Source organism: Corvus cornix, chromosome 5 (assembly GCF_000738735.6).
Source record: "Corvus cornix cornix isolate S_Up_H32 chromosome 5, ASM73873v5, whole genome shotgun sequence".
Lineage (NCBI taxonomy): Eukaryota > Metazoa > Chordata > Aves > Passeriformes > Corvidae > Corvus > Corvus cornix.
Genome location: NC_046335.1, coordinates 54,714,891 through 54,736,598, shown reverse-complemented (window position 1 = coordinate 54,736,598; position 21,708 = coordinate 54,714,891). Strand labels below are relative to the sequence as shown.

The 21,708-nt window shown below is 64.4% G+C and overlaps 5 protein-coding genes across 8 annotated transcripts; 1 reads left to right on the top strand and 4 right to left on the bottom strand.

Annotated features, from left to right (window-relative positions):
- Positions 1-438: 438 nt before the first annotated feature.
- PITPNM1 (phosphatidylinositol transfer protein membrane associated 1) lies at positions 439-11,088 on the bottom strand. Its single transcript, XM_010405358.4, is given in 24 exon segments — positions 439-1,162; positions 1,268-1,396; positions 1,647-1,830; positions 2,169-2,318; positions 2,420-2,568; positions 2,778-2,894; positions 3,029-3,139; positions 3,210-3,358; positions 3,463-3,612; positions 3,809-3,979; positions 4,314-4,492; positions 4,719-4,861; positions 4,954-5,061; positions 5,163-5,266; positions 5,269-5,351; positions 5,713-5,957; positions 6,041-6,102; positions 6,208-6,315; positions 6,423-6,518; positions 6,835-7,149; positions 7,235-7,459; positions 9,854-9,975; positions 10,049-10,263; positions 10,865-11,088. Coding segments are annotated over 24 exon segments (3,660 nt in total). The 5' UTR covers positions 10,943-11,088; the 3' UTR covers positions 439-895.
- An 868-nt stretch (positions 11,089-11,956) lies between these two features.
- Positions 11,957-13,039, bottom strand: CDK2AP2 (cyclin dependent kinase 2 associated protein 2). Its single transcript, XM_039553403.1, is given in 6 exon segments — positions 11,957-12,077; positions 12,190-12,321; positions 12,416-12,434; positions 12,436-12,518; positions 12,673-12,729; positions 12,732-13,039. Coding segments are annotated over 6 exon segments (390 nt in total). The 5' UTR covers positions 12,763-13,039; the 3' UTR covers positions 11,957-12,009.
- Positions 13,040-13,568: 529 nt separating this feature from the next.
- Positions 13,569-16,326, bottom strand: CABP2 (calcium binding protein 2). Of its 4 annotated transcripts, none has more exons than XM_039553392.1 (7): positions 15,790-16,323; positions 15,173-15,334; positions 15,018-15,048; positions 14,805-14,939; positions 14,623-14,732; positions 14,398-14,545; positions 14,200-14,324 (listed from the first exon to the last, which is right to left on the bottom strand). In XM_039553392.1, exons 1-7 carry the CDS (start codon positions 16,045-16,047, stop codon positions 14,299-14,301), a joined length of 870 nt encoding a protein of 289 aa, XP_039409326.1. In that variant the 5' UTR covers positions 16,048-16,323; the 3' UTR covers positions 14,200-14,298. The 4 variants fall into 4 exon arrangements, with proteins under 4 accessions (XP_039409325.1, XP_039409327.1, XP_039409326.1 ...); XM_039553394.1 differs by lacking the exon at positions 15,790-16,323 and adding an exon at positions 15,444-15,749; XM_039553391.1 differs by having other exon boundaries at positions 13,569-14,545; positions 15,790-16,326.
- Positions 16,327-16,456: 130 nt separating this feature from the next.
- On the top strand, positions 16,457-18,980 carry NDUFV1 (NADH:ubiquinone oxidoreductase core subunit V1). The gene is made up of 10 exons (XM_039553389.1): positions 16,457-16,592; positions 16,677-16,759; positions 16,831-17,001; positions 17,080-17,263; positions 17,347-17,536; positions 17,875-18,087; positions 18,163-18,329; positions 18,405-18,486; positions 18,565-18,710; positions 18,786-18,980. The coding sequence occupies exons 1-10, from the start codon at positions 16,539-16,541 to the stop codon at positions 18,867-18,869; spliced, it is 1,374 nt and encodes a 457-aa protein (XP_039409323.1). The 5' UTR covers positions 16,457-16,538; the 3' UTR covers positions 18,870-18,980.
- Positions 18,981-19,313: 333 nt separating this feature from the next.
- NUDT8 (nudix hydrolase 8) lies at positions 19,314-20,932 on the bottom strand. Its single transcript, XM_039552950.1, has 4 exons — positions 20,709-20,932; positions 20,506-20,638; positions 19,749-19,826; positions 19,314-19,674 (listed from the first exon to the last, which is right to left on the bottom strand). The coding sequence occupies exons 1-4, from the start codon at positions 20,930-20,932 to the stop codon at positions 19,444-19,446; spliced, it is 666 nt and encodes a 221-aa protein (XP_039408884.1). The 3' UTR covers positions 19,314-19,443.
- Positions 20,933-21,708: the final 776 nt, after the last annotated feature.

Below are 21,708 nucleotides of genomic sequence, written 5' to 3'. Positions count from 1 at the left end.
GCCTGTTCTCCTCCGTGCCACACCATTGTCACTTCTCCAGGCTGCTGCTATCATCCCAAACCAGTGTCTCCTTTTGTCATGTTAGTGTCGGGAATATTTTATATAGAATAACAGCTGCTTCCTGCTATCTCTATAAACCTCTGGTCATGCTATGCCAAGATAAACTCAAGTAAAACCAGTCACAGCCCCTGGTCACTACAAAAATTTGCTGCTGGAAGTAAATGAGGGGAAACCAAGTCGGAGAGGGGGAGGGTATCAGCATTGGCACAGCCCATATACCCCAGGCTCTTTTCCTTGTCCTGAATCGCTTGTGACCCAACTGATGTGCCCCACGGCCATGTCCCTGTGGGACATGGTGTCCCTAGAGGCTCCCCAGGGCTTTCCCAGTGGGTGGGAACCCTGGTGCCACAGGCACAGAACAGACTCGTGGGTGCTGGCACCTTGTCGTAACATCTCTTTATTCAACACGGAAACAAAAGGGGGGGAACAGAGGAACCACTCTGGAAACCCAACCCAGCCCTGCCCTGTGACACTGGACAGAAATAAATAGGTGGGAAGGTGCCATTTGCCCTGGGGCACAGCCACAGCCCCCCAGTTCTGCACATGGACAATGACCTTGGAGCACAGACCCCACTGGTCACTGCCCAACAGCCCCAAAGGACCAGAGGGGACAGGGCTGGGGGCAGCAGGGAGGACCCAGGGTGGCTCAGTCCTGAGGGGATCACTCTGGCCCTCAGGGGGGCTCAGAGCCATCTCCCAGCACCCCCCAGTCTCAGGGGACCCAGTGCCCTCATCTCCTTCCTATGGGCTTGTGGCCCAGCACCGGCTCCATCCCCAGATGCTCCTTGCTGGGAAATCAGGGATGCAGTGGAGGGGGGACATGGCCATGCCACCCTCACTCCTCACCCTCCAGCTTGAGGCTGACACTGCGGGGCTTGGCCCGGGACAAGCCTGAGGGTACTGAGGGGGACCCCCCATCCCGCTCTGCCTGGCTGGAGCCCCGGGAGCGCAGGAGCTGGCTCTGCTTCCGCAGGAAGTCGACAGGCGCTGGGCAGCCATAGGTGCCTTTGCCCAGCACAGGTCGTGGGGGGCCCTTGGGGGAGTGGGCCAGGGCTGCAGCTTCCAGCTGGGCCAGGTGGGCAACATAGCCCTCGGAGAGGAACTGCAGGACACACAGACAGCCTGAGCTGGTGGCCGCAGCCAGCTGGTGGGGTCAGCCATCGTCCCCTGCATCCCCAGGCTCTCCCCAGCCCTGCCACCACCATACCTGGCACTGGTTGTGGAACTTCTTGACGGCCCGTCCCACAATGTAGATGTGTGCTGGCGCGAGTCCCAGCGAGCTGTAGACGGAGACATCCTTGGTGGAGCCATAGCCAGCAACTATGGAGATCTCTGCCTGCCCAGGGACAAGAGCATTAGGGCAGGGAACATCCCTTCCCACAGGGGCAGCCACCCCCAGGGGCTGGGACACTCTCATGTTAAAGAGGGATGGCTGGGAGCTGCCCTGAGAAGCTTCCAGCTCTGCCCTGGCAGTGCAGTCCAGCTCCCAGCATCTCCACCAGGATGCAGAGGTGCACAGGCTTCGGCACAGCCCATGCCACCCCATCACCAGCCCTGTGTCCTCCCGGCAGCGTCCCCATCCCCACCTCGGTGCGCAGGCTCTGCAGGAAGGCAGCTTTCTGGCGCAGTGGGTCGTGGGTGAGCCCGTCGCAGAAGGAGACAGCACCGTGGGGGAAGTTGTGCTGGGAGAGCCAGGCCACCACGCGATGCTTCTGCATGTCGGGGCGCCCCGTCACGTAGATGATCATGTACCCTGAGTCCTGCCAGTGCCTGGGAGGGGACATGGGTGGCTGCCAGGAGCCTATGTGGAGGCAGTCGTGCTGTGGGAAGCTGGAATCTCCCAACACAGCATGTGTGGGTGCTGCCTCCAAAACCTCCCTGCTCCCAGGGATTTTATCAAGGGGAAGGCACAGCAAAACTGTGGGGACCACATCCAAACTTGGAGAGGATTATTTTCCACAATAGGGCACCAGCATAGAGATGATGTGCTGGAGGCAAGGGAGTGGTGGAATACCTTCCACTTTGTCCCTGCTCTGACACGCCCCAACTGAGTTGTCACCACACCATGAAAGACAGGGAGACTGACTCCCTTATTGAAGGGCACCCACCTTACAACGTCTACAGCCCCCGCCCGCACTTTGGGGTCACTGCCCATGATGGAGACACTGGCGGTGAAGGAACCGTCGATGCTGAACACAACGGACTCAGTGCCACGGGCCACAACAGTCAGGTATGCCTCGGCGTAGCTGTGGTCCCCCCTGCAAAGGCAGAGGTGGTGGCTCGGCACCGTCTCTGCTGCCAGGGCAGCAGGTGTAGCTCTGCCAAAAGGGCTGGAGGAGGAACTGAGGTGATACCTCACCTGACCACCATGCGAACAGGGTAGATCCCGATGGCCAGAGCTTTGTCTGGAGGGATGGTGAAGGTCAGGCGCCCGCTGCCACTTGTCACCTCGGTGCCGTAGTACAGCCACTTCCCTGACAGCGGCTGTGTCATGATGTAGATGTCCACCTGGGAAAAGGAAGCGGGCCGAGCATGGGCTGGACTACCACATCCTGCTGTGTCCCCACCTGCAAGTCCTTACAACCTTCTCTCGCCATCCCACACAGGGTCCTGTTAACCACATCCTTCCCCTACTGTGGGACACCAGCCCCATGCCTGGTCCTGGACACTCCCACCCTGTTTGAGGGGTCCTGGTGGCCTCCTGAGCCCAGCTGTACCTTCTCCCCAGTCAGTGTCACCACGTCCAGGGGTCCATACATGAAGCGCCCGCTGAGGACCTGCGCTTTGCCCTCACACACGATCACATCACAGGCCCGGTGGTTGGCTGTCACATTCTGCAGGCACATGGGGTGCTCAGCAGCTCCTGGGGGAGCTCCTGAGGTGCCACAGGGACATCACTGCGCTGCGGGATTGTCCCAGAACCCGCACACCCCAGGATGCCCCAGGTGGGCTCCCACTGGCCACATACCCGGATCTTCACTTGGGTGCGCTTGCGCTGCCACTTCTCCCGAGGGATGGCGGGGCTGTAGATGGAGCTCTCCTCGCTCTCCGCTGGCTGCGGCCCCTCTTTCTCCATCACCTGCCAACAGCATGGCACTGGTTCAGCCTCTGCCAGCCCCAGCTTGCCGCCTACCCCACCATGCCCATACCTGGCGCAGGATGAAGGCCACCACGTCAGAGGATTCCCAGTAGCTGGCATGGAAGAGGTGGGGCAGGGTGATGGTGGGGAAGGCAGTCAGGGCATCAGGGCAGTACAGAGAATAGTCGATGCGCTTTGGGCCCCACCAATGCTCCAGGACTGTGGGGAGAGCTGGAATGAAGCCTTTTCTGGACCTCATCCCATGTCGTGCAGCCCAAGGTGCCCGCATGCGATGCAAAGGGGTGGGTAGGGATGACACTTACTCTTGACAACCTCGCTGGTGCTGGCAGGAGTGGGGGGCTCTGCTGGTTCATTGCCCTTCCAGAAGCCCCCAAAGCTGCCAGTGGGGGTAGGGGGGGCAGCCACATCCACTTTGGGCAGGAACAGGGCAGAGTGTGTCTGCAGGGCCTCCGCTGCAGAAAGAGCTGGGTGAGCACACCCAGAGTCCCCAGGGACACCCACCACCCCAGGATGCCCTCCAATAGAGCCCCAAAGCAGTAGAAAGGGCTTGCACATCCCTCTCCCCCCACCCAGCCAGGCTGTGAGTGCTCTGGGTACCCTGACGTGGCCCCAGGGTGCCTGGCACCAGCCTGGAGGGGACCTGCTCACCCAACAGGGACGAGGTGCCATCTCCCAAGGGGTACTTCTGGTATCGGGGCACGCTGAGGGGGGGCACAGCGTGGAAGGCCTTGGCCAGGAGGGGCTCCAGGCGGGAGGCACAGGGATCGGCGGCGTGGAAGAGGTTGTAGATCTGCTCACAGGCAGGACGCAGCTGGGCCACTGCAGCACAGAGTGGGGTCAGGGGCGCACACGAGGGTTGGGGGGCACCAGGAGCAAAACACCCAGGAGGGGTAAAGCAGGACACAGCAAGGGGAAGGGCTGGAGAGGGAAATTTGGGGCACTGGGGACAGGCTGAGGCTGGCACAGAGCAGGGACACTCAGGCACCCACCAACACCCACACAGGAAGGGCTGGGCATGCGAGGGGCTCAAACCCAATCAAGGCTCTCTGGGGTGGTCCTGGGGAGCTCAGGCTTGTGGGGTGAATACGACTCAGGGACTTGAGCCCTGCAGGGAGGGTCAGGGGCTGGCACCGCAGCAGGCAGGGATCCTCACCATCCAGAGCAGGCATGACGGTCTTGCGCAGCGCGAGCACCAGCCCCAGTGGGGAACCAAAGAGGAAGAAGCCGGATACCTTAAATTCGAGGCGGGTGCTGGCACCCTCCGCCCCATCCAGCGCCATGGCGCTGCTCCGGGGAGCCTCTGCCTCCAGCGGGGCCTCGCTGGCCTGCAGGCTGGGACAGCAGAGACAGTGGGCATGGGGAGGGATGGCAACATCGCGCTCCCACCATCCTGAAGGCAAAGCTGTGCCTGGCGTGGCCCTGTTATCCCAGAGGAGCTCCAGCAAGATCACCCCAGGGCAGGCAGCCTCCATGAAATGCTCCTTCCCAGCCTGAAGCAGATGGGAATTACACCCTTTCCATAAAGCACAAGATAGCAAACCATCCCCCTTGGGCTCACCTGCACATGGAGCTGTGCTGCTGGCTGTCCCCCTGTGTCCCTGGGGGCTCAGGGCTGGCCTGGCCCAATACCGGTGCTCCCTCTGTCCCATCAGCCAGTGGGTCCAGGCCGCCACACTGCTCCGGGGAGATGGGCTCCGTGCTCTGCAGGGAGAGGCAGCAAACACCCAGACCCCATATAGCCCCCAGTGCACCCCCAAACCCCTCCCAGGGGGTGTTGGGGTGTAGGCACTCACCAGGCTGCCCCGGCGGCTGCTGCTCCGGCTGCCCCCAGAGCCCACCCGGCTCTGGCACAGGGCATCGAATCCCAGAATGCCACCCACACAGTCCCCGAGCAGCACCACCTGCAGAGACCACAGACCCATGAGGAGGGTGACCCCCAAACACTCCGTGCAGGGTCACAGCTGGACCCCAGAGCCAAGCTTCCCCCCACATTCCACCTCACCTGGCCACAGAAGCCGGTGCCCTCTCCGGAGTGCAGGAAGGCTGCGTAGGCCTGGTTGGCGCGGGCAATGACGGTGCCCACGGCGTGCTGGTAGATGCCTGAGAGGTGGCCAGCAGCGGGAGCGCTGCCAGTGGGATGTGGTCCTGGCTGCTGGACAGGCTGTCCCTGTCGTGGCTGTAGGGGCTGAGCCTGAGGGGGACATGGCGAGGGATGAACGGGACTGTTCTGACGTCCTCATTCCATTGCATGGTACTGGTTCACCCTGAGATGCCACACCAGGAGTAATCCCCATCCCATCCCACCACAAGACACTTGCTCACTCAGGATGCTGTATCCAGAGTTATCCCCATCCCATCCAATTCCATGCCCGCCCATCCCGCCCCACTGTCCTCATCCCACAACAAAACACCTGTGTGCCCTGGGACACCCAGCAGTTAACCCCCATCCCATCCCATCCCATCCCAAGTCCTTAATGTCCCACCAGAAGTAAAGCCCCCTCTCCAAGGACACCAGCTCCCTGGTCCCCTGCTTTCCCAGCGGGAATCCGTACTTGGAAACAAGGGCGTAGGCTGCAGCACAGATGGGCGGGCAGGGCACCAGGCGCAGGGCCACATGTCCCAGTGCCTCGGGAAAGTGGACGCGGGTGACAGCATCAAAGGTGGCCGCCAGTGTCTGCACATCTGCCTGCTTGGAGCCCGGCTCACCCGCTCCCTGATCGAGGATGTTCCCACTGTGGAGGATGAGGAAGAGTGCGTGGATCCGGCACATCTGCTCCGTGCTCTCTGCCATGCCGCCCTGCAGGAAGGAGAGCAGTCAAGTCGGGGGGCACAGCAGTAGGGCACAGCAGTAGGACATGGCCCGAGGGAGGGGATATTCACCTCAGGGAAGCTGGATGTTCCCAACTCTTCACCATCCCCCTTGGTGGCGCTGGCTCCGTCCCCTGCGAGCACACAGCCCTGGTGAGCCAGTTGGGGTCTCCAGGTGGGAGTCAGGCCCCTCCTAGGACATCCACCCAAGGATTTGGGCTGCTCACCCCAGCACTCACCCAGTGCCTCATCCAGCTCTGCTGGCCGCTCAAGCGTGTCCAAGAAGTCGTTGGAGCTCCACTTGGTCATCTCCTTGGCAAAGACCTCATCGCTGTCAGACAGATCCTCTGCAGAGGCAGGAGGGAAGCATGGGTGGGGAGACACCCCTGTGCCTGCACGCCCATCCTCAGCCGGCCTCACCCCCATCCAGCCTGTCCCAAGATGGTGCCAGTACCGTGGGCATCGAAAAATTCCTCTTCAGAGCTGTTCTCCGAGTCCCGGGCAATGTTCTGCATCCGCCACTCCGACAGGCTCTGAGGAGACACGCCCCCTGCCACCCACAGGAGATCAGCACCCACAGCCCCCTGAAGAGAGACCCCCGCTCCTGCCCCACAGCTCCTCCTTGGTCCTGGACCCAGACCCCCCCAGGGAGATCTGGGGCCATCCCTATGTCACCCGGAGTCCCTCCAGGAGATCCAGGAGCATCCCTGGGTCACCCAGGGCCCCTTCTAGAAACCTTGCACCAGACCTGGGACACCCAGAGCCCCAGCCCAGGATGCCCAAGCCAGGCAAAACAGTGCCCTGACACATCACCTATGGAGAACTGCAGCATCCAGTGCATAACCACACCAGACCTGGTCTCTCACCTCCATGCTGGGAAGAGTAGGAAGACCGGGAAGAGGTGGACCACTGCTTGGCAAAGGTATCATCGGAGGGGGTATCAGTCCCCGCCTGCAGCTCGGCCTCCTCCTGCCCACCAGGCCCGTCTGGCTCCGGACGCCCCTCAGGGCTGATCCCAGCCGCAGGTGGCTCCTCGCCCTCGCCACACTTGGCCATCTTCTGTGCCAGCATTTGTGCTGTCTCCTCCTCCAGCTGCCGGATATCCTCCATTGTCAAGTCTGTCCACTCATCCTGCCAGCACCAGGCTTGGCGGTGGGCGCGCAGCATCACCTTCCTCAAACCTGGGGGAAGAAGTGGGGAAGTGAGTCCAGTGCGGTCCCATGGCTGCCCAAATGACCCTCCAGCAACCCACGGCTCCGAACTCACCCACATCATGGATGAACTGCTCGATCTTGGACTGCATCCCCCAGTATCGGAACTCCACCTTGCAGAGCTTGTACGCGCACATGAGGGGCCCGCTGGCCACCGCCGCCTCCAGCCAGTCATCCCCCAGCGGCCCCCGGCCCGTCTTGGATGAGTGGTAGAGTTTGGGATCCTCCTCAGGCTTGTATTCCCCGGGGGAGATGGGATCACGCACGATGTCAATGGTGTCTGTGGGGAGAATGGCGCTTGTCACCTCCCAGCGCTTGGCAAGGGGGCATAGGTAGGAAAAGAAAGAAAAAGGGACAAAAATCAGGTCAAATACTCCCACAAGCCATGCACCCAATGCAGCTGGCAGCAAACACTCTCTGTCCTAGAATCCCAGAATCTTGGAGTTCTGGAATCACAAAATCCTGGAATGGTTTCGGTTGGAAGGGACCTTATGGATCATCTCATTCCACTCCCTGCCATGGGCAGGGACACCTTCCACTATCCCAGGTTGCTCCAAGCCCCATCCAACCTGGCCTTGGACACTTCCAGGGATGGAGCATCTGCAGTTTCTCTGGGCAACCTGTGTTCCCTCACAGGGAAGAATTTCCTGATAAAACATACAAAATGCCAAGGCTGGAACATCACAGACACCCTTGATGCAGCCAAAGACATCCCTGTCCCCACGTGGGATCCCAATCCAGCACCCCAGGGAGCAGCACAGGGAGGGAGGGGCTGGGAGCATGCGGAGAGCCAGGACTGACACACACACATGCATTAGCCAGCAGATCTGGCAGCTGCAGAGTGATCGTGGCCACCTGGGGGATGTGGGGGCTGAGGACAGGGACAGCACATGAGGCAGCTCGGCACAGCTCCCAGCTCCCCTGCCAAGAAGCCCGAGGGTCCCCCAAAAACAGGGCACAGCAAAACCACCACGTGACACAGGAGCCTCCAGAGAGCCGGGGGGGGAGGGCAATGAACCCTATCCCCAAACAGAGGTGACCTCTCCCGAAATGAGGGTGAGCTCCCTCCAAATGAGGATGACCTCCCAAGACCGGAGAGAGGCTCATGAATGACACCCAGGAAAACATGATCCAACACCCATGTGGGCTCAATCCAGCACAAAATCTCCTAGAATTTGGCTTTTCCAGCCCTGTCTCCAGGTCGGGTTCCTCCAGCGTGGTTTGGGGGATCCCAGGGCACCCCACTGGCTCCCAGTACCGTCCTGCAGCACTGTCCCCATTCCCAAACTGTGCCAAACCCTGCAGTTATTTGCCTTGATGTCCCCAAGGACCTGTCAGCCTCTCTTCCTCCAGCTTGGGCTGAAAAAAGGGGGAAAAAGAAAACTAGAAATGCCCTGAATCCACAAAAATGATGCAATGCACAGCATGATGCCAAGCATCTTGGATAACCGCAGCAAAGAGCTGGGATAGAACCTGCTGTCCCCAAGCAGCTCCTGGCAGAGTCATTCCTATCACAATCCAACTCCCTTTGCTTTTGCCACTGGGAGCAGGCTGCCAAGGAAGCAGTTATCCCTGCAGATCACCCAGACCATGTTTTTCCATCGTCCTTTGAAACGTGAGAGGGGTTTAAATCTGTCAGTGCTACAGGACACCACGGCAGAGAAGATCCCAGTGGGATCCACACTGGGGCTGGTCCCACTAAAACCCTGCTCCCTGTGGAAGGCAGCAGCCACTGGAGATGCTAAGTGCCCTGTGGAATGCCCACAGGATGGGCACTAGAGTGAAAAACCAGGCAGCAGGCACAGGGCCATGCCCTGATGCCGTCTGCTTGGCCCTGGTTGCTTCCCAGGGCAGTAGGGGGAGAATTCCTGCCCCCAGGTCCGAGCCATCAGTATCCCGGCCGGACATCCCCAGTGCCGCAAGGGCCGGGGAGAGAAATAGGTCAGATGAATCATTTCCTCCACGTGCCTATTTTAGGCCTCCATTTTAAGAGGCAGCGCATAACACTCCACACTCTGGCACCTGAACTGACCACATCCACACCACCGGGAACGGGAACCTGCCAGAGAGGGAAGAATCCCACCTGGAGCTCCCAGTTCTGCCCACCAGTCTCCCCAGAAAGAAGCCAGAAAGTGATCTGGAGCAAAGCCCTGGGGAGAAGGGAAGCAGGGCAAGGGGGTAGGAAAATAGGGACATGCTTTTCCAGCTCTCCCTGCTCCAGCTGATCCAAAACACCCAGATTTGGGGTCCCATGTACACCAGGAGAGACTGAGAAGGCAAATCCATGCCAGAACAGATCTGGGACACAGAAGGAGAGGGGAGCAGACTGGCACTAGGAAGGAGAAGCTGCAAACAGAAATAGAGGCAAGGGAAGAGGCAGAGGACAAAACTATCCCTGAAAATATTTTTAATGTGAAACTTAATTCAGCACCCCTGAGAGGGAACAGGCAGGGAGCTTGGAGCAGGGAGCCTGGGTCACATGGAGCTTGGGGCAAGGAGCTCAGGATCCAGGGAGCTCTTCCCTTCCGGCATCCCCAAACCATCAGGACCAGCAAAGAGAGTGAAATCGAGCCCCTAAGGCCCCATCACATCCACACACCCATCCCAGGAGCACTGTGTGGGAATCCCAGCAGCCACCGGGTCCTGCCCAGCTCCCCAAGCCAGCCATACCCACCCAAAATCCTCTGCCTCTTCTCCGCCACACTCAGGTTGAAGATGTTGGTCTGCTGCCCCGCATCCGGGCGGTAGTACGTCTCGATCTCAATGGAAAACTTCTCCACAAAGGGACATGTGTACCTGGAGGGGCACAGGACTGAGCCCTGGAGTACAGCCAGCCCCACAGCCCACCCTGCTGCCTCCCAGCTCCCACCTGGTACGTGTGTAGGGATAAGCATTCCAGGACTCCTCCTCCACCTGGAGTGCAGCTTTGGGGAGCAGCGCCCGGAACCAGCTGGGGATGTGGGAGCCGACATGGTAGATCTTGTGGGTGTACTGGCCACTGCCCCCAGGGCCGTCACTGTAGGGCCGGTTAGCCAGGATCTCCACACCGCTGCCCTCACCACTCGACTCCTCCCGGCTCTTCTTCTGCACAGAGGTGATGGCTCAGCACAGCCCCCCCAAGCCTCGAGATCCCCGTGGGCACCCCGGGTCCCCATACACTCCCATCCCCATGTGCTGCCATCCACCAGCCCCACACCTGTTCACAGGACCCCCTACTTGGCTCAGTGGCCCCAAACCCACCCAAAGCCTCACTGACACCCCTGCAATCTGCCAATTGCTTGGGATCAGCCTCAGGCCAGCCCGTGCCACTCCAGGCTCCATGCTCAGCCCTACAGCTCCCCAGTTCCTCACACTCAGCCCCACAGCCCCACTACACCCTCCAACATCCCATGCTCAGCCTCAAAGTCCCCTGTGCACCCCCAGGCTCAGCCCTGCACCCCTCATGCTCCCCCACAGCCCACTGCACCCCCCAGGCTACAATCTCCAGCCTCTCTCAGCCCCCTGCACCCCCTCAGTCTCAGTCCCCAGATCCCTGCACCCCTCCAGCTCCCCATGCCCAGCCCCACAGCCCTGTGCACCTCCTCAGTCTTGACCCTTGGACCCCACACCCCTCAGGCTCAGCCCCACAAACCCCAGACCCATGCAGCCCCTGGGCTCAGCCCCCCTGCCCAGCCCGCATCCCCACCTGGATCATGTAGAGCTGGGCCACCTGGTACTCCTCCAGGCTCATGGGCAGCAGGATGTGGTACTCCTTGATCAGCATGGCGGCGGCGGGGGATAGCGGGACACAGCGGGGGCAGCGCCTGAGGGGGCTTTTGTTACACCGGACCGGACCGGCTTCGGGACAACTCGGGCCGGTTCGGCACCCCTTCGGAACCGCTCGGGGCACACTCAGCTCAGCCCGGTACCGCTAGGTCCGGGTTCGGCCCGTCTCGGAACCTCTCCGCCACCGGGTTCGGCTGGGTCCGATACCGCTCGGTTACGGGTTCGGTTCAGTCTGGTACCGCTCGGCTGCGCTCGGCCCCGGGTTCGACCCAGCTCGGCCCCACGCTCGACTGAGTCCGGTACCCCCGGCACCGCTCGGCCCGGCTCGGAACAGCTCGGTCCCGGGTTCGGCTGAGTCCGGTACCGCTCGGCTACGGCTTCGGTTCAGTCCGGTACCGCTCGGCCCCGGGTTCGGCCCCACGTTCGGCTCAGTCCGGTACCGCTCGGGCCCCCTCGGCCCCGGTTCGGCCCGGCTCGGCCCCACTCGGCTCCGCTCCGTTGCCATGGCAACGCGGCCCCCTCCACTCCCTCCGCCCGCCCGGTCCCCGCCGCCCCCCGGCCCCACCGAACCTGCGCCCGCTCCGCACGGCCCCCTCGGATCGTTGACATCACAGCCCGTTCCCACGGTGACGTAGGGAGGTGAGGGGGGGCTCGTGACGTCAGAGAGCGGAAGGCAGCGAGCGCCACTCACGGACGCTCCGCGTGTACCGGCACCGCCGCCCCCGGAAAAACCCGGTGTTTTGTTTAAAAAGCCACTTTTTTAAGTAATCAAAGAGTGGTTTGTTCACTCCTGCACCTCTCAGCTCCGGGACACCCACCCAGCTCGGCTCCAAACCCTTCCCCGACTCCCCCACCTCTACGCCGCGTCCCACCATGAGCGTCGGGACCCATCCCCGCGGGGACACACCGAGGCCAAGTCCCAACATTGTCCTTTATTTATAAAACACGCATTTATAAAGAGCGGAGAAAAAGGCCCCGGCGGGGAGGGGGACCTCGGGCAGCAGCGGGCGGGCCCCCCGCCCCACACCGGGGAGTCCCGGGGGGGTCCCGGGTGGCAGCTGCCGGTTACGTGCGGGCGTTTCGCTCTGTCTCGGCCAGGCACTCCCTGACCAGCGCCCGGGCGTGGATGATCCCTGCGGGGAGAAGCACAGGGACACCTCAAATCACACTCCAGTCCCTCCCCACGGGGCTGGGGAGCCTCGGGGGCGCAGTCCCGGCGGCCGCCCGTTCCCCCCCCCGCCCTACCCCGCTTCAGCCGCTCCATGGCGCTCTTGCTGCCAGCGTAGGTGGGCCGGATCTCCTTCCCCATCTCCTCGATGACCGAGAGCAGGTCGGTGTAGGTGCTCTGCGAGCCCTGCGCCCCGGGGGGCTTCAATGGCCTGAGGGAACAAGGGGGACACGGAGGACGGAGGGGGCTGGGGGCCGCCCCCGCCGCCGCGCCCGGCCCCACCGGCCCCGGCCCCGCGCCTCACCTGCACGTAGCCCATGGAACGGCGGCCCGAAGTCATTGAAGAGCGGCCGGAAAGGGGCGGCGGCGCCGGGGACGGAACCGGAGGGCGACGGGACACTCGTGGCTACGGGAAACTCAGGGTCACGGCCGCACTCCCCTTCCTCGACACCTCCCTCATCCAGTACCATCCCTTCCCAGGGTACCCCCCCTGCGTCCCCCGGGTCTCTCTCCGCTCCCGGTGCCCCCTCGTCCCCCGCGGTTACCGGGGGTTCTCTCACCGGCGGACGGTGCCCCGGGCCCCGGCGGGGCGGGGCTGGCGCTGGCGGCTCCGGGGTAGCGGGGGCGGGAGCGATGGGCTTGTAGGACATCCCCGACTGCCGCCCGCCGCTCCCGGATCCCTGGAGCCCCGCGGCGGGGGTCGGCGTGCGGCCCCCGCGCTCGCCCCGCCGGTTGTATCGCCGGTGCCCGCCTCTCTTCAGCTCAGCTCGGCCCCGCTCGCCCGGCGGGAAGCCGGGAACCGGAGCGGAGCGCGGCAGCCCCGGTTCCCGGTGGCGCTGCGCGGCCCCGGCCCTGACCCAGGTCTCTCCCCCCTCCGCCGGCGCTCGCGGTGATTGACGCAGGCGCGTCACGCGCACAACGTCATCACGCCGCCGCGCGCGCCGCCGGCCGGTCACCGTGGAGACACGCGGCGTCGGCCCCGCCCCGTCGGTGCCTCCCCGGACCACGTGACTGCGGCGGCAGACCACGCCCCGCCGCGCGCCGGACCCTCTGCGGGTCACGTGACTGCCCGGCGCCACCGCTTGGGGGGGGGCACCGGGAATGGGGGAGGACACCGGGAGCGGCACCATCGGCACCGCCGCGCTCCCCCCGCCGCCGCGGGACCCGTGTCACCCCACAGCCCCGAGCCGGCGCAGGTCAGGGCGTCCCGACTCTCTGCAGGGGTGAACCCCTGCTCGGACTTTGGGGGGCATCTGCCGCCGCCGGTCCCGGGAACCGGCCCCACCCGCCGGCTGTGCATTCGGCCCTGTGCCCGAACAGGTGGGGGGTGCCCGGGGTCCCGGTTCCCTGCGGGGCTCCCGTGATACACAGTGGGGGTCCGGGGTTTTGGGGCAGACCAGTGGATGGCACGATCACCAATAAACCCTTTGGAAACAACATAAAACACAAAACAAAAGTCTGTAGAGAGAGTTTTATCATTTCAAAAGGGCAAAATTGGCCCCAAAACTGCAGCCAGGGCAGGGAGGGGTTCCTGCAGCAGCCCTGCCTGCAGCTGGCTGAGGCCCTCCCACCTGGTAATGCTTTATTTCTCTCCTCGAGGGTCTCCTGGCCGGGGTGCTAGGAGTCTCCCCTGTGCTGGGGGCTGTCAGAACATCCATGAGAGTCTGTGCTGGCCCCAAAAGGGGAGGGATGCCTCACCCTAGGCGGGTCTGGGGTAGGTCTGAGCTCAAACCACAGTGACAGGGCAGGTTATGCTGTGCAGTCCGCATTAAACACGGTGTGTGGGGAGCCTGAGGGGCTCAGCGTGGCATACAGAGTGGGAATGGAGGCTGGAGAGATGAGCAGAAGGGATGGGGCACAGCTGAAGGAGAGGGGACCACAATGGTGCGCCTTTTAGGGTGAGGTCAGGGTGGGAAGGGGGATGGTGCAGGGAGAGAGCAGAGATGAGGGTGAGAGCAGTCGAAGCTTGGCCGAGCCTGTGCCGAAAAGGGTCCCGACATTTGCCCCAGTGCCTCCCGCCATGGTCAGACCTCGGCATCGGAGCAGCTCCAGCACTCGGCCTCACCCCAGGCACGAGCGCTGCTGCGCCAGCACCGCCCCAGCCCCTGGAGCTGGGGGTCCCTCTGTGGCCCCCTCCTCTTCGTAAGGCACGGGGGGCTTGGGTCCCGCGTTGGCACACACCACCCTCAGCGCGACATCATCCGCACAAACTCTGCCGGGGAAAAACACACGCGGAACATCCCAGATGTCCCTGGGGGCGCTCCTGGCCCCTTCCCTGCTCCTACCTTCGAAGTCCACCAGGCCATCACCATTGAGATCCACATCCTTGAGAATCTCATCCACCTCCCGGTAGTTGAGCTGCTGCCCCAGGAGCTTGCGCATGGCCTCCCGCAGCTCCGGCATGCTGATCTGCCCGTCCCCATTGGTGTCAAACTACAGACAAGGTCCTGTTGCCACCAGCCACCATTGGCACGCTGGCAGCCTACCCGTCTGTCCCCCCGTCCCCGTACCTCACGGAAGGCATCACGCAGCTCCTTGATCCCAATCATATCCGCTGTCTCTGCCAGCATCTTGGGGCCCATCAGCTCCACAAAATCATCAAAATCCACCTTGCCCCCAGCTGCAGCAGGAGGGGGGGGTCAGCGGGGCATGGGGCAGGGATCGCTCAGGACCCACTGGCCCCACCACGTACTGATCTGCTGGGACAGCTCGATGAGCTCCATTTCCGTGGGCATGTAGCCCATGGTCCGCATGCACTCGCCCAGGTCCTTGTAGCTGATGTAGCCATCATGGTCCTTGTCAAACTCCCGGAACGCCTGCTTCAGCTCTGGGGACACCACAGCGTCACCACCAGCAACCCGGCACCGCCACCCACCTGGGAGGGACCCTCTCGCCAAAACCTCACCTTCAATCTCCTCAGGCCGCAGCTCCCGGTCCTGGGGAAGAGAAAATGGGAAGAGACGAAGGAGGGGGTCCTACTCCCAGGGATCCTGCAGGGATCCTGCCCTAAGCCCCCCGGGAGCGCAGGCAGCATGCAGGGAGGGGACAGTAGTCGCGTACCCGCTGGGTGATGGCAATGCTCTGCCGAAGGAAGATGCAGGCCGGCCCCACCAGCCCCTGCAGCACCGAGTATCCCTGCAGCGGGGGGGTCTGTGCCACGTCCAGCAGGTCCTCGGGGTCCCCTGTGCCGGAGCCTGGAGCGCCCGAGTGCGGCTTCCCATCCTGCAAGTGGAGCGGGCATCAGTGGCAAGGGGGGGCCAAGCAGGGACCCCCTCCTCCTCCTCCTCCTGCTGCTGCTGCTGCCCCACGGGGTATCCCAGCCCGGCCGTACCTTTGGGAGCCGTCGCTCAGGGGTCTTGGTGCAGTTGCCCATGGCTGGGGGCTGCCCCCGCGCCGCAGGACATGCCTGGCCCCAGGGGGGCTGGCTAGCGCAGACCGTGGGGGCTGCCACCGGGGATTTGAGGTTTTTATGGAATATCTGGGGATATGCAGGGCAGGCGCGGGGGGGGGGGTTGCCGCGCCCGCGCGCATAATCCTCCGGATTATTTCCCGCTCGGCCGCCCTGCTCCAGATGTGGGGAGCCGCCCAGCTGTTCCCCAGTCCCGCAGCCACCCTGCGAGGGCACGCAGGATCCCCGGCACCCACCGTGCCCCGGCGCTGTCCCCGCCGCCGGTTACCTGCCCAAAAGCGGGGGGCGGCCGGGGCCCCGGCTCCTCGGCAGCCCGCTGATGCTCCATGGGGGACGCACCACTATGGTTTAACCTCCCCCGGCTCCGCGCAGTGCCGGCGGTGCCGGGACCCCCGGGCCGAGGGGCCGGGCGGGAGCGGCGGGCACCCCTCCGGCCGGGGCCGTGGTGCCGGGGGGCGCCCCGGCAGGTGAGGGGCGCGGGGCTGCCGGTGCCGCGCCGCTGCGGCCCGCGGAAGAGGAAGAACATTCCGCCCGCTCCTACTCCTTCTCCTCCCCACGACCGGGACCAAGCAGGAGGAAACCAGATCCTCCCGAACCTGCGCTCGCCCCTCGCAGAGACGAGGCCACCGTCGTCCCCGGGACTCGCCGCGTTGCCCAGGAGATCGGGTGGAGCGCAGCGACCCCCCGGAGCGCTGGGGGGGGGGGAGCGAGGCGCCCCGGGGGGCTTCGGGGGGAGCGGACGGGGGGCTCCGGTTTCAGCGCCGAAACCCGACCCGGGCCCGGGCGCGGGGCACGTGCCGGCGCGCCGCCAGCGAGGCCACGCCCCTCTGGGGCCACGAGCCCGCCCTGCGGCCGCGCCCCCGCGGGCCCGCCCCTCCCGCGGCCCCGCCCCAAACCCAGACCCCGGGCCGACCTCTCTCGCTGACGTCACTGCCGCGCCGCCGGCGCTCCCCCTGACGTCACCGCGGGGGCGCCTGAAGGTGACGGTGGTCGGTCCCGGTGCCGGTGCCCCCCGCAATGGCCGGCAGGCAGCTGCTGGCGCTGCGGCGTCTGCCCGCCGCCTCCTTCTCGGTGAGCGGGGACGGGGCGGGGAGCGCCGGGACCATGCGGAACAGGTCCCGGTGTTCCCGGTGCTGAATCCATGTGTCCCCGCAGACGGCGCCCAAGAAGACGCAGTTCGGGTCGCTGCGGGATGAGGACCGGATTTTCACCAACCTCTACGGGCGGCACGACTGGCGGTGAGTAGCGGGAGCAGCGCGGGGGGTGCCGGTGCCACGGTGCCCGGTGCCACGGTGCCCGGTGCCCGCAGGCTGCAGGGCGCGCTGCGCCGCGGCGACTGGTACAAGACGAAGGAGATCCTGCTCAAGGGCGTGGACTGGATCCTCGGCGAGATCAAGACCTCGGGGCTGCGGGGCCGCGGCGGCGCCGGGTTCCCCACCGGGCTCAAGTGGAGCTTCATGAACAAACCCCCGGACGGGAGGTGAGATCAGGACCGGCCGCAGCTCCGGTACCGCGGCCCCGCCCTGCGGGGAGCCCCCCTGACGTGAGCTGCCCGCAGACCCAAGTACCTGGTGGTGAACGCGGACGAGGGCGAGCCGGGCACCTGCAAGGACCGGGAGATCATGCGGCACGACCCGCACAAGCTGCTGGAGGGCTGCCTGGTGGCGGGGCGGGCTATGGGCGCCCGCGCCGCGTACATCTACATCCGCGGGGAGTTCTACAACGAGGCCTCCAACCTGCAGGTGAGGGCGGAGCGCCCCACAGCCACCCCACATCTCCTGGCGTGGCTCGGGGCGCTCCCGGGCTCACCATCCGCCTGCTGCAGGTGGCCATCCGTGAGGCATACGAGGCCGGGCTGCTGGGCGGCGATGCCTGCGGGTCGGGATACGCCTTCGATGTGTTCGTGGTGCGTGGTGCCGGTGCCTACATCTGCGGGGAGGAGACGGCGCTCATCGAGTCCATCGAGGGCAAGCAGGGGAAGCCCCGCCTCAAGCCCCCCTTCCCCGCCGACGTGGGTACGGCCCCACAGCTCCATCCGGAATTCCCAGCTGCCACCCCAAAACAATTGTCCCCGGGACACTGTCCTGCCACAAGGACAATACCACAGCCAACACCACATCCACTGAGAGCTCCCACTGTTTCATAGAATGGTGTGGGTTGGAAGGGACCTGAAAAGACTGTCTCGTTCCACCCCACTTCCATGGGCCATATACCACTATCCCAGGTTGCTCCAAGCCCTGTTGAACCTGGCCTTGGACACTTCCAGGGATGCGGCAGCTACAGCTTCTCTGGGCCAATTGTGCCAGGGCATCACCACCCTCACAGGGAGGAATTTTTTCCTAATGTTTTTCAGGTGTGTTCGGCTGCCCCACCACGGTGGCTAATGTGGAGACAGTGTCGGTGGCCCCCACGATCTGCCGGCGTGGTGGCGCCTGGTTCGCCAGCTTCGGCCGGGAGCGGAATTCCGGCACCAAGCTCTTCAACATCTCGGGGCACGTCAACACACCCTGCACGGTGGAGGAGGAGATGTCGGTGCCGCTCAAGGAGCTCATTGAGAAACACGCCGGTGAGTGCCGCGGCCAAGCCAGGCTGGAGTGGGGCGCAGGGCTGGAGCCGCCTGTCCTGACCCCCCTCTTTGCAGGGGGTGTCCGCGGGGGCTGGGACAACCTGCTGGCCGTCATCCCGGGTGGCTCCTCCACGCCGCTGCTGCCCAAGTCCGTGTGTGAGACAGTGCTGATGGACTTCGATTCCCTGGTGCAGGTGCAGAGCGGGCTGGGCACAGCCGCCGTCATTGTCATGGACAAATCGGTAAGGGATGGGCCCCCCCCGAATCCCCCAGCCACGGTGGGACCCTCACCTTCCCTTCCCTGTCTCTCTTCTCAGACCGACATCATCAAAGCCATCGCGCGCCTGATCGAGTTCTACAAGCACGAGAGCTGCGGACAGTGCACCCCATGCCGGGAAGGTGAGCAGGGGGCCTCGGGTGAGGGACTGTGGGACAGGGGCACTGCACGGACCCCCATCCCCATCCCAATTCCTGCAGGTGTGGACTGGATGAACAAGGTGATGGCGCGGTTCGTGCGGGGCGATGCGCAGGCGGCCGAGATCGACGCACTCTGGGAGATCAGCAAGCAGATCGAGGGACACACCATCTGCGCCCTGGGCGACGGCGCGGCCTGGCCCGTGCAGGTGAGGGGCCCGGGGGACCTGGGGGGGCCAGCAGCCTTCCCCCACCCCATTAACCAGCTCCTCTGCTCCATGCAGGGCCTCATCCGCCACTTCCGCCCCGAGCTCGAGGAGAGGATGCGGCGCTACAACGAGGCCAAAGCCCGAGCAGCGTCGGCATAAGGATTCACCACCACACCTCCCTTTTCCTGCTTGTGAGGGGTTTCTGGGGTGCTGGCAGCACTCAGAGGGCTCTCCAGAGAGTCTTCAATAAACACTGCTGTGCTCCCAGGCTCTGCTGTGGACATAAAATGGTGGGAAGGGACTGACAGGGCAGAGGGCCTCTGGGTCCTGCTTGCCCTGGAGCAGGAGATCCCCAGGGATCATGGGGTCACACAGCCGGGGCCTAGATACCTCAGGGGGTGATCCTGGATTTCCATGAGGCTCCACAGCTCCTCTGTGGGACTGGGGGTGTGGCAGAGGTGATGGCTGTGGGGTATTAGACACAGTTCCCTCTGTGGGGACCCCACACTCCCTGTCCCCGCCACAGTGGCACCAGGATTCCTCCTCCTGTGCCTGTGCCAGGGGACAACTGTCCTGGCCCTGTTCCACAACTCAGAGCCCGGGGCAGTTCCAAACATGGCTTTTACTGAATCACAGTGTGCGACATCACCGCTGGGCTCGGAGCCGTTTTCCCCGTGCATGGGTGGAGAACCAAGGCACGGGGACCCCACAGCCGCCCCTGCCCCCTCCCCACTCAAGCTGGGGCTTTCCGGGGCGGCACATGGGTTTTCCTGCGGTAGTGGCCGGGCACCAGCAGCTCCAGGGTCAGCTCAGTGACGATGGCCGTGAGCCCCCACACTTTGTGGGGGCCGTTGAGGAACACGGGCAAGGTATATCCGTAGCCGCTGGCCATGCGGAAGTGGGTGTAGCCCTGGTTCTCCTCGCGGAGCAGGTGAGCCAGGGGCAGGGTAAACACCTCCTCCACCTGTCGGCACAAACCACAGTGACTGGGACTGGCTGCCACAGTAAGGGGAGCAGGCCTGGGGAGGAGTCGCTCACCTCGTCAGGGTTGGGGGTCAGCGTCAAGGCCTCCAGCGGCCCCAGGTTGGCCACAACGGGCGCCACGGTCATTCCCTGCTGGAAGGTGTGTCAGCAAGGGACAGGGTGACACCCCCGCCCCAAAGTGCCACCCCTGTGCCTTGACCCCCCTGCACCCAGTGCAGGCACTCGTCATGTATGTCACCCTCTCACCAGTGCCACTGCCTTGTGTCCTGTCACCTTGAATCCCCAGAACTCTTGTCACCCATGTTCCTGCAGACCTGTCCCTGTCACCTGTAAGCCATCAGCTGTGTCCCTGTTGCACCCTTGTCCCTACTGCCCTGTCCCCATCACCCAGAATCCCCATCACCTCTAATACCTATCACCTGTGTCCCTGTCCCCCTGAACCCATCACCCATGACCCTGTTGCCCTGTCTGTCACCCAGAACCTCACCCATGACCCTGTTGCCCTGTCACCCAGAACCCTTGTTCTGTCACCTGTGTCCCTACTGCTTTTCCCTGTCAACTGAACCCCTTTGTGTTCCTGCAGCCTTGTTCCTGTCACCCCTTGTTCTTTGTTCCTGTCACCAAAACCCCTGTCACCTGTGCCCGTCACCTCAAACCCATCACACCAGAACCCTTGTACCCGTCACCCATGACCCTGCCGCCTTCCCTGTCACCTTGATCCCATCCCTGTGTCCCTGCCGCCTGCCCTTTTGTCCTTGTCCCCGCACGCCCTTGTCCCCCCGCACCCCCAAGCCCTGCCGTTGCCCGGTACCCGGTCGGGCAGCGTTCGCAGCTGTCCCCAGACGCTGGTGGCTGCCACCGCCACCCCCAGCTCCTCCCGCGTCTCCCGCAGAGCCGTGGCCACCGCGTCCCCGTCCGCCGGGTCCCGCCGCCCACCGGGGAAGCTGCGGGAGGGATGGGGGGGGGGGGGGTCAGGGCCGGTCCGGCCCCGGTGCCCGCTCCCCCCGCCGGTACCTGACATCGCCGCTGTGGGGGCCGGCGAGGCGGCGGGAGCGGAGCGTGAAGAGCAGCGCGGGGCGGCCGCGCACCGAGCACAGCGGCACCAGCACCGCGGCCGCCGCCGCCGCCGCGCCCCCCGCGCCCCCCGCCGCCAGCCGCGCCCGGCACCGCCGCTCGCTGCCGCCGCTCAGCACATCCCCGGCGTCCTCGGCACCGCCGGCACCGCCCGGGCCCGCCATGGCGTCGGCACGGGGCGGGCAGGAGCAGCGAGGGAGGAGGGACGCAGGGAGGGACCGGCACCGCCCCCCGCACCGAGCCCGCCCCGGCCGCGGCTCTTCTGTCCCGCGGGTGCGGCAGCCTCCTCCCAGGGTGGAACGGCTCCCAGCGGGTATGAAACCACCTGCCAGCTTGGCCATGCCCCCGCCCGGTGTGCGGCAGCCGCCGTCAGGCGTGCAACCCTTTGGCTGGGTGTGCGACAGCCCTTGCCAGGGGTGTGACCCACGTCCCGCCTCTGCCATGTCCCTGCCGGGTGTGCAAGTCCCGCTCCAGCCGTGCAACAGCCCGCACCAGGTGTGCAACAACTCTTGCCAGGTGTGCCACCTACCTTCCAGCTTTGCAACAACCTTCCGGCTCTGCAGGTCCTGCTCCAGCCGTGCTATAACCCTCACCACGCGTGCAGCAGCCCCTGCCAGGTGTGCAATAACCCCCCCGGAGTGCGTCCCTCTTGCTGGTGTGCGACAGCCCCTGCCAGCTGTGTGACCCCACCTCCCAGCTCTACACACTCCCTTGGGTGTGCAACCTCTGGCCAGGTGTGCAATGCTCACCTCTGCCCCCTCCACAGGCCTTGCAAGGACCCTGCCAAGTGTCCAACAACCCCTTCCAGGTGTGCACAACCCTGGCCAGGTGTCCAACAACCCCCTTCCAGGCACACATTCCCCCCACTTCTGACAGCCCCCACGTGCCACTGGCCCTCTGTGTCACCAGCCTCGTTGTTCCCTCGTGCCTGTGGTTGTCA